This window comes from Scatophagus argus, chromosome 6 (genome assembly GCF_020382885.2).
Source record: "Scatophagus argus isolate fScaArg1 chromosome 6, fScaArg1.pri, whole genome shotgun sequence".
In the NCBI taxonomy this organism is placed as follows: domain Eukaryota; kingdom Metazoa; phylum Chordata; class Actinopteri; family Scatophagidae; genus Scatophagus; species Scatophagus argus.
The window spans coordinates 7,396,069-7,413,123 of NC_058498.1; the positions used below are offsets into that span (position 1 = coordinate 7,396,069).

Consider the following 17,055-nt stretch of genomic DNA (forward strand, 5'->3'; position numbering starts at 1 on the left):
AAACTCGTCATCACATCTGCAGTCATTAGCAGTCCTTAACCCTGGATAATAAGAACAAAACATTTTTGCATGAGTTAGATTAAAGTCGTAGTTCTTGTGGCTAAAACTTGAGACCTTGAGCTGATTAACTGCCATTTTTATGGTACATTTTACAAGTACAGTGTAGAAGCTTTTATATGAACTGTTCTCAAACTTTACTACTTCCCCTTCCTTTCATAAGCAGCAGGCGAAGAGCACATGTAGTACCATCATTAGAAACAGTGACAGCTCTAAGTGTTTTCAAAGTGTTTTCTTGGAACATTTTTTTTCCCTAGATTGTCATGGAAGAAGAGACCAAAATAAACAAGAATAAAGTACCATTTTATAGCCTGTCTAAGAGGTTGTATTTTTTTTTATTAGCTGACCTCATTAACACTACTTAAGAGAAAAACTGTATACTTACTTTAAAGTATAATGTACATCCAGTTATAATACAATTAGTAACAGTGTGTGAGGGTTCAGCATGCAAACATTATGGGTGATGAGAACTTCAAGAGTTCAAACATACGGCATTTCGACATTTGAAATGAGATTTTATATTCAAATGATGCTGTATTTTCAAACTTACATTGCAGCTTCCAAGACCTAAGAACACCTCGGGTCTGGAAAAAAAGCACACAGTCATTCAAGATAGAACAAATATTTGAGATTCCTTCAATGTTGTATAAGAAAACCCATGAGGATAAATTCCCAGGCTCGGTGCACTGATGGATGTGAGTGTTACAGGTGAGTGACTCTGCCTCCTGTCCTCAGGAAATCCTTTGTTTAACATGAAGTGTTTTCGATCCCATTCATAGACCATAACACGCCCTCTCACACACTCACACACATTCCCTGAGTTTGGATACTGGGTGGTACTGGGTGTACTGGACCCGACTATGTCAGCGTCACGTCTCAGGACAGTCATTAATTAGAAGCACCGGAAAATGACACACAAAGCTAAAAGTACCACTTATTAATCAGCTGCGGACCAAACCACGACACCAAATGACGTCATGGACGGCAGTCTCTGTCTGTGCGTCAACCACTTTGGTTCATACTGAAATATCTCAACAATTACTAAATTTACTGCTATGGAATCTTGTACAGACGCTCATCCCCTCCAGAGGACAAAACCTGCCAACTCTGGTGATCCTCCAACTTTTCCTCTAGCACCACAAGGTAGAATTTTGTGTTTTTAGTAGGGCTGGGACAAAGTTAACGCGTTAACGCATTAGGGCTGGGCAAGTCTACGCATTATTATCGCGTTAACGTGCTGGTGACTGCTTGTTGTCTCTCCAGCAGGTCAAATTGTTCACCTATCCAGTAAAAAAACATAACATCTGGCACATGAATCCACACCAAGACTGTCTACAAACTCTTGAGGTCTTGATATGTTCTTATTCTTTTACTCTGTAAGTGTCTTTCATATGGCTTTGTGTTTCTTCTTCTGTCTTGTAATGTCATCTGAAAGCCCTTTGAACAACTGCTTTATAGAGCAGTCACATATAAACTACAGTAACATTTTTATGTTTCAGCTGATAAACTCCCATTAAACTTCTTCTTAAATTCAATATGAGGTTGATAATAATCTGCACAACCTTGTATTTATTACTGACTAATCACCCCATTCAACTTTAGTCTTGTAGTATTGGTAAATTGTAATAGTGACCTGATGATGGTGCTTGAATAAAAGTTAAGGGATGACCAACACTAATAGAAAGGAATGCATGAATATCTGTATCAACACTTCATGGCAATCTTTCCCATATTTCTTCAGATATTTCATATTAAACGACAAATGTGACTGTCACGCTGGCACTAGAGTCAGGGGATCACTTTAGAATATATCATCTGGAAACCATGAATGTCTGCACAAAATATATTAATGGTAATACATTGAGATCTGAACCAAAGCAATGGACCGATCACCAAAACATGTTTATTTCTCTTAAAGTGAGAAAGCAAACAGGTGAAGGATATCATACGCAGGCTCTACTTCAAAGACAAACCGGGGAACATAATTTACTGCCTCTAATTTGTATGACAGCAAGCCTCCACCCTTGTAACCGCCTTGTAATCAATCAGGGAGAACATGAAAGGGAACAAAAAGGCTGACAGAGCAGCACGGAAAGAGGAAAGGTCAGGTAGCAGAAACAGAGTGGACAGAGACAAACAGAGCGACAGAGAGAGAGAGAGAGAGACAGGCAGTTACGCCGGTGTACAGCAGGGTGAATGTCGTCAGAGACTGGGAGAGGAGAAACCAACTGGGGAAGAAGGGTGAGGAGTTCAGCAAGGAAACATAAATATTTGATCGAGGCCAGATTGACAGGGGAACAAAAGGCAGAGAGAGCTTCGCCTCAAAAAACGTCCCTTTCCCACAGAGCAGAGAGGGGGAGCTGGGTCACTCTGCCCTTCTCTACGTTCTGGCCGTCTGTTATGTTGTGCTTCATGGTCGGAAGCGGGACTAAAAATGTAGTTTATAACAGAATAAAACAGAACGCATACACTAGACACTTGTACTCAATGTGAGGACAGCAATAAGTTAGACCTCACCAATTCAGTCTTGGGAAGAATAGGTCATATTCTATGGGAGTTTTTCCTTGCCGATGTCTGCTTGCTCAGGGGTTCAGGCTCTGGGTCTCTGTAAAGCATCTAGAGACAAGGTGCTATATAAATAAACTGAATTGAAATTTAATTGAATTCCAGGTTAGGAGTCACATGACTGCACCATGACAATTCTGATTGCAGTACGAGGCTGATGCAGCTTTAAACATGTAACGGCATGTGAAAATCTACCATCCCATGTAATTTAAAGCTGCACTGAGCAATATTTTCAATGGATCAAATGTCTATTAGCAGTATGAGATGGGTTACTTTTGGGGAGAATTATCACCGAATGGCCCACAGCTTCACGTTTCTGATTTACTTTCTGTGTGTGCTTTTGATTTCTCTCACACAGCACCAAACAGTAGACAGATAAAGTCAGTGACCATTAGTTGGAGTTCATTTAGCAGCTAAAGAGTCGAACATTTCCTTCTGGATTTGGAAGAAACAGAATGCTAATGCTTCTCTATATTCTAGATGGGTAAATAGGCAGCCAACACTAAAACATTTATTTATGTTTATGCCTGTTTTTTTATGTTTATTTATAAGATTTGTTCTGCAGTCTCCGTCTAATCCATACAAGCATGCATAGAAGATACACAGCTGCATGCATAATGCAATGGATAATAAACTGAAAGTAATAACACTCCTCATCAAACTTGCATGAGAATTAGCAGGTTATTACAGAAAGTTTCAGGTGTCACGGGGAAACTCACGCACAAAAAGGTACAGCTGAAACGATACCTGCTGCTGACTCCCCCTCACCCCCCACATAAAATAAATGTTTCATTGTCCTGCAGTACAAGTAAACAATCCATGACCTTGCGGAAGAACACAGCTGGCTTTATTTTAAATGATCCTGGCTGTTACGCGATGACCCAAGAGCCCAATATTCACCTATCAAAGGCCTTCAAAAACTATTTTTAAATTACGACTCTTGTCCAGCGTATGAGGCCTCTGAGGCACCTGTTATCACGCTAAAACTATTTCAGTCTGTAAAAATGAATCAATAGAAAACAAACATTTCTATGTCTTGGGAGAAAAGTGATCCTGCAGCCAAGAACATGAATTTCATTCTTTTTAGCTCTTGCTGTGGCTTTTAAAGCCTGGCGCAATGCCGAGGCTGTGGATTTACTGATACTCTGGGACCAAACAAGAATGCAGCCTTCCTCTCTGAGAAGGCTAATATTATGTGCATTTCATGTTTTCGCTGATACTCATCCGACTATTTTCCAATGCAAAAGTCTTTGAAGATGATATCCAGGATCTCCTCTGCTCCGACCCGTCCAGTGATCCGACCCAGGCTGGTGAGAGCCAACCGGACGCCCTCGGCTGCCAGAGCCAGGTCGATGTCACGGTACCGCTGGTACTGAGCCAGGGCTGCAAAACACTGCTGCAGGTGGGCCCTGTGGCGGGCCTGGGTCAGGGTGGGGGCACCAGACAGAGGGTCGCCACACCTAGAGAGGAAGTTTGAGAACAAAATGAACCAGAGCAATCAACAATCATTATGTTTGTTTTTTTTTTTTTTGCAAAAACTGGAGCAAAAGAAAAAAAAAACATGCAGCACATGACATTCAACATTTTGGTTTCATTTTTTTGATGTAAAGCCCCTTAAAGTTGGATGTGAAAATTTCTAATTTGCTGACAAGCTGACCTAATTTTTTGCATAAAGGCAACACAGAACCTGCAGGAGAAATCAGTTTTTCTGACACCACATTTAAATTAGGACATAACAGAGCATTATATAAACTGCAGAAACTCACAGAGTCTTGATCCTGCTGTGCAGCACTGTGATGAAGTCCTGCAGTCCTTCATTAGAGTGGCAGGAGATCAGGCAAACAGGAGGGAGGTCAGAGACCGGACTCAGCTCTCCTTTCAGCTTCTGTCTCTGCTCCTGAGGCAACAGGTCAGTTTTATTCAGCACCAGGAGAAACCTCTCTGCAGGGAATACTGTGGTAAGACAGGAAAAAATGTTGATCAATACCAACGACTCAACTGTTCCTCCCCTCAGGCACAGAGATTTCTATCTGATTACTCTTGATGACTTAAAACTCTCTTTCCAGTCTGTACTCTCTGGATTACTGCTCAGATTCTCCCATAATTGAAGAAGCACTTGATTTACTTCCCGGCCGTTTAATAATGCATGGTGGAGCTGCAAGTGAGAAACTGGTGTCGTAATAAATCACATTTCCAAACTAAAAAGCACACAACCGAGCATTTTAATTTAAAGACATATGTAATACCACCTTAAAAGCTGTTTAAATAGAAGATGTGACTCATTCTTGCCAGTTACAGTACAATTTTACTTGAGGCCGTAATTCTACTGTACATATTTACTTTATCGTGACTGAACTGCCTTCAAAATACATCTGCAAGCAGATTAGGCCTGCAGATCATACCTGTCTCAGGCTGCTCCTGGACGGGAAGGACACTCCTGAGGTGTTCCTGAAGGAAGGCTGCAGCTTGCTGTGCGTCAGATGGGAGCTGAGCACAGTCCACAACCACCACAGTCAGATCTGCCTGCTCCACTCTGATAAAAACAGAACGCAGCCTCAATGTTTGGATAAAGATAGGCTCTAATCTTATAACAGTCAGCTTGTACAGTAAAGTCACGTCCTGGGAAATACTGTGTTACACTAAAACCCTTTGTTCAGAGTCTGGAGCTGCTCCAGGTCGAACACCAGTAAGACACCTCAAGAAGAAGTCTGTCAGTTGTCTCATTTCCGAAAACATTACAGCATGCCTGACAAACACTGGCAGAAAAGCGGCAGTGACATTTTTAATCAAATAAATGATTCTTAATGTATGTAATGTATGTAGTATTCACTTTAAATACTCTGCACACACTCCTGTCCCACAGTGTGGTAGCAGCGGCGGATGCTTGTCCTTACCACGTCCTTCCTGTAGTGACCCAGGTCACGAGCCGCTGACCTGCCCCCTGCACAGAAATTTCCCCATTGAACACAATGTGCCCACCCTTCCTATAGAACCACCAGGTCGCCCACATAACTTAAACAAACAGCAGAGGACTCTGCACAGTGTTTGCACTGAAAATGGTATTTTTGTTGTCTTCTGTTTTTATCCGATTTTTCTACAAGTCTACAAGTAATCCTCTAACACAGTCATGATTTAGTAAATACACTTATTTCACAAGGGTGGAGGTATAAAAAAGGTGTGATGAGTCCCCTTAAATCTTCTACCACTTGACAAATTTCATTGGTGTGGGTCCCACATACTTTGAGTGATTTAATTGTGGTGTCAGAAGCTGCCAAGAGCACAAGTACTTGAGGAAACAATGACATTAGTCTTTTCTGGAATGAAAACTGCCATACAATTGACAAAGCACAAACACCAGACACTTCACCTATAAACCAATCAATAATCAGTGTGAGGGCGCGTTGTTACGCCCGCCCTTTCTTCTCCTGCTCTCTTATGCCAAACTCACGTGATAAAACATGTCACTACACATGTGCATAAAAGCTGATTAATATTATGTGTACCAGTGTGTCCGCTCTACTGGTGACCAGTTTGAATATGATAAAGCAGTGATGATGATGTGCTACAAGTACTGCTATTCTTCCCTGGCGTAAACAGTGGAAGCAGCTGCCGGTGAATGGCCACATTATGTCCATTCTCAACGCCACACATGATGAATGTCTTATTTGTAAATACTCTACAATGAGGAAAGAAGGCTTTTCATTATGCAACCTCCTGAGAGAGTTTGTCCCACGTATTTATAACTGTGTCTCAGCAGTAAGATAAACTCTGCAGGATACACAGACATTACAAAAATATAGCAACTTGTACAGGGGAAAGGCAATGACTTATTTCTTCCCTTCTTTGTTTTCAAGCTCATATTCCACTGGTCCCCTGGCTAATTTGTTCTGCGTTTTATTATGCACACGTTAACGCTCGCTGAAGCAGCCGTCTAACACGGACTCTACATGAGTAGCCAAAGCCCACACACACCAAAACACACGCGTTATTTTCACATGGTTTTTGGTCTACTTCATCCTAATAAAGAAAACTGAGCTGAATATTTAAAATAATGTTTTTTTTAAGCACCTGCAGTGTTTCAGTTGTTTAAACACTCACAGAGCGAATGGTAAGCCCTTCCCCTACCTCTCCCGAGCTCGGCGGATCCCCTCTCTCTCCACCAGGTCCCGGCTCTCTCTGAGGCCAGCTGTGTCACTCAAGAGGACGGGGAATCCACCGATGTCCAGTGCCGACTCTACTACGTCCCTGGTGGTGCCAGCAATGGGGGACACAATGGCTGCTGGTCTCTGACCTGAGTATTAAAAGGTAAAACCTTGGTGACACCACAGGAAAAGCCAAGCACACACACACACATTGAATTTATGTGTTTATATCGTTGTTTATTACATTTACTCAGGAAGTTTGCGGTCATTGACGATTAATCAGACCAGGAAATTATAACGGTAGCTAATCTTAAGTTTGAGATATCAGTTATTATTCAGATAGGAAGCCGAGAGGAGACCCTGCCAAGCCTCCTCTCTGGGTAGTTTAAACAAAGTGATTTTAAATGATTTAAGGATACAATAGCCTAAACAAACGCACAGTACAACCTCACATCATAAACAACAAGAGCTTCATTAGGCTGACTCCAAATGTGGATACGCAACTGAAGAACTGAGTTCTTGTTTCATGTGGAAAATTTGATCATATACAATTAAATGACAGCGGGACAAACTCCTTCTGGGATTTGACTGAAAGCTGGAGAGCAGCTTCTCAGCGACCTTGCAGAGAGATTGTTGTGCCACAACTTTTGCAGCACTTTGGATTGTTTGCTAGATTCTAGAAAATGAGGACTTCTGATGAAAACCCACACATTTTTTTCAAGGTCACTTTTTATAATGCCTAATATTAAATATTAAACTAATGACTTTGACTAATGACTGCCTGTCTCTTGATTTGTCTGCCCAATAAAATCACGTCTTATAAAGGAATATTTCTCTCACTTTCCGTGCGTGGGGGACAGTATTTGCATTTTAATGAATAATACACATTTCACTAAAATTTGTGCTTCTTATAGTATGACAGATGTTGAAATCTTCCCCTTCCAAATCAACCCTCACAGCAGTATGACTCGGCAGCAGGGAATTTAGAAGAGTGAATCATATTTCAATATTAATCCCTTCATGATGTATGTGTGTGTGTGCTGGTTTACTTGGATTTCTTACAGAGCGTGTTCAGGAGGCTACTTTTCCCCGCATTGGTGGCCCCTGCGATGACCACCTGGACTCCGCTGCGTAGCCGCTCGCCCCTCCTCTCATCCTTTAGGTGTTGCTCGATCTCCGCTCGCAGGTCACACACCGATCTGTCCACTGTGTGTGTGTGTGTGTGTGTGTGTGTGTGGGGGGGGGGGGGGTAGGGGTAGGGGTGGGGAGGTGGGGGGGTGAAGACAGAAGGGAACAGGACATGACGATGGTTTCGTGTTCAACTTCACTTTCTTGGCCTTGGAAGAGGAATTTCTGCCCTCTGAAGGAAAAACGTCTGTCCTCTGGTGTCTGACACCCTTAGTCTGAATGAAAAATGGGTCATGGACTTGTCTCTTTCCGCCTGTGACTAAAGCGGAACTTTTACAATACAATGAACTTTTGAGATTCTTCATTGACTAAAGCATATTAATTCCCTCACCTTAAGATGAACTGAGACAAAACGTAAGAAAACTTCAGATATAAAACATACCATTTGCTGTACGTCTGCACGCGGCAACGTAAAGTATTTACGCCAGGTTTTCTATTTTTGGAAACGAGTCTATTATTTGCCACTCTGAGGCGTGAGCCCACATTCCGTGCCACCAAAACAAACAGTAGTTCCCAGGCTTTATTGTGTTGAAGCTTCACAACAGTTGAGGCTTCTGAAAAGCTCTGCCAGTGCCAGACAGCAGGCGACAGACTCAGGAGGGGGACAACCTCACGCGCATGCACAAACACACACACACAAACGTACACACCACACGTATGCTGTGAGCATGGGAAACCTGGGCACAGAGAGAACAGTTGGACCGCATGCTGCTGCTGACAGCGCTATTCCTGTGAACGACATGGCAGGTTGGCTTTGAAGGCAAGACGAATGCCTCTGCTGTCCCCCTGGCCTTCTCTCCACACTTCCTAAAGGAAATTGTCTTTAGAGCAGTTTGATGTCTTTGGCTTCTCCCTGCAGGGCAGCAAATGCATACGATGGCCAGCTGAAGATCCAAACAGGAAAGGCAGCCGAACTCTTCTCCCCTCAGAGAGAAACAGAGCCCTGTAAACCCCCCACCCCTCCCCTCTCTGTATGCCCAAGGGATGGCTGTTATTTTCTCCAGCACAGAGGACAAAGAGCATACGTACCTTGGTTTAAGACTCCGTCCTCAATGAGCTCATCCTCACTGAAGTCTATGAAGGCCTCCACATGAGCCAGACACTGTGACAGAAGGAAAGAGACTAAAATAAGTGTGGCCTCGAACCAGTGAATTAACACCTGGGAACATCCAAATCCACTCTTTGGGGGTCTCAGAAATAAGCTTATATTTTTCTATTTATGCTGTAAAACTTATTCACATGCTGGAATGTTGTAGGGTGAGAGGCCAGCACAGAAAATAGAAATAATTAACATACAGTAATTCTTTCTCGTGCACCACCTACTAACAATATCACCTGGGATACTTGTGAAGAGTACAGTAGTATATTTATCTAAAGAAAGAAATAAGGTGTGTCAGAAAATAATAAACAGGTCCAGAAATATTTGTTATTTTCCTCATGGCATGTGGGATGCTTCACTTGCATGGTTCAGGGCTACAGCTGATTTTAACTCTTACTTAATCTACTGGATAGTTTTTAGATTAGCTGCTTCATTCTTGATCTTATTCTTTAAAATTTCAGAAAATTGTACAAATAAATAAATAAATAAATTTAAAAAAAAATCCAATTATATATTACATTTATTTATTGGACATTTATTCCACTATGCACCTTATATTGTTTTTGCACACTTAACCTGCACTTTATAACTCACTTTCTGAGAAGCAATCTGTTTACATTTGTCTACTCTGGGGCTTGTTAGTCTCTGGTTTTTACACACACTCAATCTGGTCGACTTGCTTTCTCTGCACTCTATTGTACTTTATGTAGCATATGTTAGTTTATTTAGTTTATTTAGTATGTTTAGTCTATTTTTTCTATTTTTTTCCACGAATAGTTAGGCCTTGGTTGTTTGTTTGCTTACTTTTGACTAACCTACACTGCTGTAATGGGCTACTGGTGCTTGAATTTCCCTCGGGATCAATAAAGTATCTATCTATCTATCTATCTATCTATCTATCTCTCTAACTAAATGTACGCCATATAAACATTTGACACTAACATTTAAAATTGAAACGATGGCTGCTTCTTCTTCTTCTCTGTCTTTTCCCAGGGCTAATCTTACACCACGTGCAGTAAAATAAAGTCACGTTTCTTCTTTACGTCACATTTTTGAGGCACACTTGGATTTAGAGAGCGGGGAAAACCACCGATCAGTATCTTGATTGACACTGCAGAACATAAACACAACAGTGGTATAGCTCCACAAAAACAGGAAGCGTCAGATTCCCATACTTTAATCCTTTCACAAAAGTGGGAAGCCAGCGGTTAAAAAAACTGCATTGTTATCTGCTATCATACAGATGGTATACTTCTGATTAATTGAATTCCCAGAATTCTATAATAATGGCGCGTTTAAATTGCTTCTAGGAACCGTCCAAAGCAAGGTGCTGACAAGCCGCTTAACAGAGTTTCTCAAGGGAGATCACCTGGACCGGCTGGTCAGAGCTGGTGCCAAAGTGCTGAAAGATCATTGGTGTATATTCTCCAAAACAGTCCACAGTAAAGAAAGGGTTGGCTTGCATCCATTAATTTGAAGTGTTCATTTGCGGTCAGTGACCTGCTGCTCTGTGCTGCCTCAACAAGATGTGAATGGAAAACACTCACCATCAGGATTAGATGTAAAAAAGAAAAAAAGACAAAAGGACACATTCGTCATCCAATAGGAGTAATAATCTTATCTGAACATGAACATAGAACAGCAACAACAACCCAGTGATGAAGTGAACAACACTGCTGTTTTGTCCCCCAGAAAAAGTTCAAGTTCAACTGCTTGAAGTTTCAAAACCTTGTTGGATCAAGCGTCAAGCGGCGCAGGACAACCAAATGTAGTGGTGGAAACTATGAATTATTTTGCTGTGTTCAGTGAAAAGAAACTAAGCGACTGCATCGACTTATACCCCAATGGTTAATGCCACGTGCCACTTAACTATGACCTATCACCTGCATGTGATAACCATCCCTGTGGCCGCCCTCACTTCCTGTCTGCATCTACACCGACTGCTATCAAATTAAGGCAAGCAAGCCACACTAAAATACAGTATTCTTACTCCACTCTACTCTATCTTAACTTCAAGAGCAAGTCTGTACTCATTAATACAGTATTCAGTACAGGATGCAGCATAGAGGAGAAAAATAACACTGCTGCACAGAATATATCTCTGTCTTTATTATGTGTCGGCCTTATGGACGGAGCCGCTGTGCTTGGTGTAAATCGTCTTTAATCCATCTAAAACAAAAAAAAAAGAAGTTCTGAGAAGAAAAATGTGCATTTTCCAAACTTATTGTTCTTAGAAAGTCAAAAATCAAAACGAGATGTGCCCTTGAATGCTTGCTAAGGCTTTCCTCAGAAAAGTCCAAATTAACAGCTCAGCGATGTCTCTCAGCTCCATCAACTCCGTCCTGGAGCCAGAACAGCGCAGGATTACACAGAAGACTTGTTCGTATTCAAAAAGCTTCTCTAAGGGGAGTGTAGCACAGAGGAAATGTTGCGGTCACCAACTTCATCCCTTCAGCGGCTTCAGTCATCGCGCAATAATAATTACAACATGTGAACCGCCTTCACAAATTAAAAATTGATTCTTAATTGTAAATCGGTGGTTCTGTGCATCAGATATTATTGTTGCAGAAAAACGTGGAGTGGGTTCTACATTATATTACTACTGACCAGTTTAGTCTGTAAACTATTTTTCTATGTTTATTAAATTTCTACAGAGAAGTGTCGTCAACTGACACACCTGCTAAACTAATGTGTTATCTTAACACATGGGTTTCCCTTTTTCTTTTCCTGGCTACAATGCAAGACAAATACCAACACGTGCCAGATCAGTATTTTGATTCTCGGTACTGAACAGAAACACACGTACTGCACATGCTACACAACATGAAAACAGGAAGCCTCACATTCCCGTAAATAAATCCATCGACGGTGTGCTGCGAAAGTATCGGTACAGATACAAAAAAAACAAAAAGAAAGAAAACATTGTTTGGGTGTGAAACTACTGAAGCTTGACCCATAGCACAATGTTCTGGACAGGTTCTTTCCAAAACACTATTTTCTGGGAAGTGTCAGACATGAATATGGACTAAGTTTCTCTGGGGAGAACTTCATAAGATCCGCTTGTTTCTGCTGTCAAGCAAATTCGGAATTAGGCTGCCTTGACAGCTCACTTGGCAGAGTGTATGGACCACACACTGAGGCCGAGCCTTTACAGCAGAGACCCTGCGTGTCAGCGTTCAGTTTTCACTATCTAATTTTTAATTAATTAATTTAATTATTAATTTAAGTTACTTTATTAATCCCAAGATGGGAAATTACTTCTCTGCATTTAACCCATCACTGATTGAGCTGGCAGGAAAAAGTCATCTATGCACCTTGTGGCACTGGAGACAAAGATGAATCACTAAAGCAAGAAAAGTGTTAAAGACTGACTGAAGGCCAGATGACGTTTCCCACCTTCGGCTCCTGCCACACATACCACACCCACGCCTTTCATCCCAAAGCTCCAGCCCTCCAGCTGCCACCCTGGTGATAACAGGTGAAACCACCATCTAGCATCACCGGTAGTCGACCTACCCGTTTCAGTTTGTGGCTCCATTCCTGATAAAGGCGGCCCAGCTCTCCTGACATCTGCCTGAGAGCCTGTCTCCTCTGAGCCTCCGTCTCTGCGTGGATCAGATCTCCCAGACCCTCCACCTTCAGGAGGCATCATAACGGTTACAAATGCCTTATATTTTTATGATTTGATTCTATCTCTTGCATTAGTCGTTTTATTCTGAATAACTGACTCAAACATTTGCTGACAGGTGATGTGTTTTTATGTACAGTTTATTGACACTATCCCCTTTTACTGTTAATACAGCCTTTATGTTCTTGGGGCTGCAGCTTTGACGTCCAAGACGAATTCTTTTCAGGTACAGATTAAATGTTATCTTACAAGGATAAGAAATTTGCACTGTCTATTGATAAATAAACACTGAGCTGTAAACTGCTAAAATTCACTCTGAATAACAATAATATACTGTTATATACTGTGAACGGAAATATATACAGCAGCTCCTTATTAATTCTTAAGGCTGCATATTTGGCTGCCTTACGAAAAAAAAAAAATCACCATCGGATGCCCACTAGCTTCATTCATGCATAACTGTTTGACAACCCAGTGAAAAAATGTTCAAAGGGCAAAATATGCAAAAAGAGATATTTTTTCTGTTGACATTTCATGAACTTGAAATCCCTGTTCATTTCTGACTTATTCCACACTTAACCTGTTAAATTACTCTGAAAGCTCTTGATGTGCGACGCTGCACAGATCTGTCTCTGTGCATTTTAACATGCTCTTGTTGACCTACCTCTGTTAAACCCAGTTTCCCCGCTTGAAAGGCTCTCCGCGTGAACTCTCCAGCTTCAGCAGGCCTCATGCCAGGCACGCTTCCTGAGAAACAAGTGCACACACACACACACACACAGAGCACACAAACATGAAGAAATGTATGAGGCACGAGGTGGGCATACATTATGCACACAATGCACACAAACAGTGGAGGATCAAACGCAGGGCCGGCATGTCACTCAGGGTTCACTTGGAATGCAAACCTGCACGACTATGCAGGTTAAAGAGGTGACGTTTTCATTGTTTTCAAGTCTCATCCGGAAGAAACAAGACTGAACACAAAACCATTTAGCAAACTGATCATGAAATGAATTAATCTTTATCTTAATCTTAATTTGGGGTCATTATATGTTCATTGGTAATATTCTGCTTTACATTCTACCGGTCGAAAATCATCTTACCAGTTCTGTCACTTTCTTTTATTTTAGTTTACAATCAAAATCAAAAATCTGTCATGTCACGTACAGCACTGCATTGGTTTCCCTGACCAGCGATCATTTTATATTAAATGGTGAGGAACTTTCATTTACATTTGAGATTTATACAACACTGCCCTCTGGAAGACCAGTGGGTGAATTGCAGTAAAATATAACTTGTCAGTCTAAGTCGGATTGCCACGCTTGCCAAGGCACATAATATAAGTACCTTAGAAATAGGGATGCAAGTGTCATTTTTCCCTTTAAAGTCACAGTGATGGACAGCAGCATGGCTGGACCAGTTACTGAGTTTAGATTTCTCATGCAGGCTTACAGCTTGGGAAGGCTACAAAGACACACATACCGTGAATACCATGCAAAGTGACGCTGCGTCCCATGTATGTAACTGCATAAAATTAAGTTGATTAAAAATGCATCATCCTCATTATGACATCTGTATGTTACCTAGAGCTTGTAAGACAGCGGTAACGACAGCCGGACCGCCGTGAATGTGAAACTCCGCGCTGTCCTCGCCTGTGAAGCTGTGAGGAGCTGAGGACACGAACACACGAGAGACAACAACACAGTCTGAATATCCTTCAGTTATTTAAACCAGCATGCAAATGCTTCCTAATACCTTCATTACATTTGGGCTACGACAAGTGGATGGTACTGACAGAACTTCAGATATCTGCAAAACCTAAATGTGATGAGTCAAAAAGACAGCAGCTCGAGCTTGTGTGTTAGTGAGAGAAAACAGTTTAAAACATTCTGAATATGATCATCAGTATTCAGCAGCCAAGCTGCTTTGTCATCCTTACTTTACAACAAACAACAACAAAAGTTTAATTTAGTTAACTGACGACAGACAGACAGACAGAAGATGTCGTATTGATGACAGATTTTAATGGACCAAGTGATGTTTGCAGAATGGTTTGCATTTTAATCTTAAATGTACAACAATTTTGAGTTTTTGCATGTTTTAGACCATGTATTATTGATCATGGATTATTTATATTAGAGCTACTTTCAGAGAGGTATGAAAACTCATCTTGCACACAGTCGAAACATTAACACCTTACAGTATCTGAAGCAAGATAAATTCTAATATGATAGAGAGTTTATTCATCATTTTGGCAGAAGAAGTGAAGCAGCCTGCGGTGTGACAAAAAGATTACCATACAGCCACAATACAAATCACAGATATATGAAGAACAGATGAAATAAATGAAATGTGAGGTGTGAAGTGTGAAGTGTGTGGTCCAACAGAACTGACCTGGGAACCAGAGGACAAGCCCGCGGTCCAGCACTTCTTTGGACTGGGGGTCTGTGATGTTACGTAACAGGGCGGTGCGTGGAGGAGGCAGGCTGCGGGTGAGGCCGGTCATACACCTCAGAGCTGTAGCCGAGGCTGGACCACTGGCTCGTATCACTGCCACGCCACACCTGCCATGGCCTGACGATAACGCAAAGATGCTCTCAGCATCAGCCAGTCCAGCTGGGGGTCCTTCAGAGGTGGACAGAAATCTGCAGGATGGAGTTCTGCTGGAGTTAAGTAAGATTAATCAGATTAGTAAGATCTAATATGTTGCTTTTTTTGCTCTACACTTGCAGGCTATGCATTGTATTCAGACTTTTTAAGTCTAAAGCCACCAAACTGACAGAAGGAACTGTGTGAGTCAAAATATAACTGAAAATATAAATAATCAAAATGGATTGAAGTTGAAGCTTTATACTTAAATGGAGAAATCAGGGAAGAAATGAACATATAAATATGTCTGAAAGTCTGAAATGTTATTAAAAACTAAAAAAAAAGGTTTAACGTACAGTAGTTGACTGAAGGTTGAAGGAAAAATAAAAAGTTGTATATTTCTCTTTACCTTTAATTCTAATTATTCAACCCTCAGTATAATTTACTGATGTGTTCAGGGAGATAAATATACTTTATTGATCCTGTAAGGCAAATTGTTGCATTACACCAGCATCAACAGAAACAGAATAAAAACAGTAAGCTACAAAAGTATTAAAATATTACAATTTACAATCTAGTGTCTGTGTGACACTCGGATATAAAAATTTAAGGAGAATAAAACAAAATTAAAATATGTACAATATATATACAGGCCACAAGGGCAAACCTATATATTTGATTTTTACTACCTTTAAACAATTCAAATACATCTACTAACTTCGACAAAGTCATGAACAGAAGGCCAATGTCTGAATGAGCCAAAAAAACAGAAATCGAGGCTAAAATCCGATAACAAACCTGCTCCTAAGTGCATGGACAGCAGCTCTCCATATGCCGTGATAAATGGAGGACAACATGCTGATTGTAAGACACTGATGAACGTTTCACGCACTTGCTGTTGTCTGATTTGACAGACTGGCATTGCATTCTGGCCTTGACTAAACCATCAGCGTTAACGTTCCCTCACTCTGCTGTAAGCAAGCCCTCAGTGTAACCTTAGCTGGTAAATGGAGCACATAATTCGTTACGGTCATCGTACTCTGTGAAAGTTTCTCTTGAAAAACTCCTGTGTTACTCCTCTAACATTTACATTTACCACGATGACTTTGTTGCTCCCTCTCTTGACTGTGATTGGTTTACATTTTCCACAACACGGCAGCTTCTACAGTCCCATTTGTTCAAGACCTGTCAAACAGCAGTAAACCCCGCCCACTGTGCACCACTAAATTCCGTCCGTGTAGCTATCGCTGCTCGTCCCTGCTGACCGTGCTACATCTATTTAGATTCAAGATTCGAGATAGGTTTATTTGTCACACACACAATCATACACGGTACAATGTGCAGTGAAATTCTTTGTGTCCCTGCTACCAAAAAATAGGTAAGTAAAAATCAAATATTGTAAAATAGAAAGCTTATAAAAATAATAAAATTAAAAATGTGAAAATGTGCAGTATTTACATGTACAGTATTTACATCTAGTGCAGGTTTTGAGTAGGATTGTCATCTATCTATCTGTCTATCTATCTATCTAGTTCATGAACGAGCATTAGTTTTAATAAAGCATTTTGTTCGATGAAGGCGCTTTTATTTATTTACTAGATTCTTTTTTAAATGAATCACATTTTTCTAGATCTATTCAGATCTATTAATAACAACAACAACAACAATAATAATAATAACTTTATTTATATAGAACTTTTCAAAACTCACAGTTGCAAAGTGCTTCACAATTAAAAAAATGCAAACCGAAAAAGGACAAACAATGATTAATTAGTTAAATACAG

At 40.9% G+C, this 17,055-nt stretch overlaps 1 protein-coding gene across 2 annotated transcripts; it reads right to left on the reverse strand.

Annotated features, from left to right (window-relative positions):
• Positions 1 to 551: 551 nt before the first annotated feature.
• gtpbp3 (GTP binding protein 3, mitochondrial) lies at positions 552 to 16,401 on the reverse strand. 2 transcript variants are annotated; one of them, XM_046391463.1, is made up of 11 exons: positions 16,070 to 16,401; positions 15,077 to 15,345; positions 14,266 to 14,352; positions 13,344 to 13,426; positions 12,568 to 12,687; positions 8,982 to 9,054; positions 7,827 to 7,970; positions 6,748 to 6,913; positions 5,025 to 5,155; positions 4,389 to 4,575; positions 552 to 4,082 (listed from the first exon to the last, which is right to left on the reverse strand). In XM_046391463.1, exons 1-11 carry the CDS (start codon positions 16,126 to 16,128, stop codon positions 3,851 to 3,853), a joined length of 1,551 nt encoding a protein of 516 aa, XP_046247419.1. In that variant the 5' UTR covers positions 16,129 to 16,401; the 3' UTR covers positions 552 to 3,850. The 2 variants fall into 2 exon arrangements, with proteins under 2 accessions (XP_046247419.1, XP_046247420.1); XM_046391464.1 differs by having other exon boundaries at positions 15,077 to 15,342; positions 16,070 to 16,400.
• Positions 16,402 to 17,055: the final 654 nt, after the last annotated feature.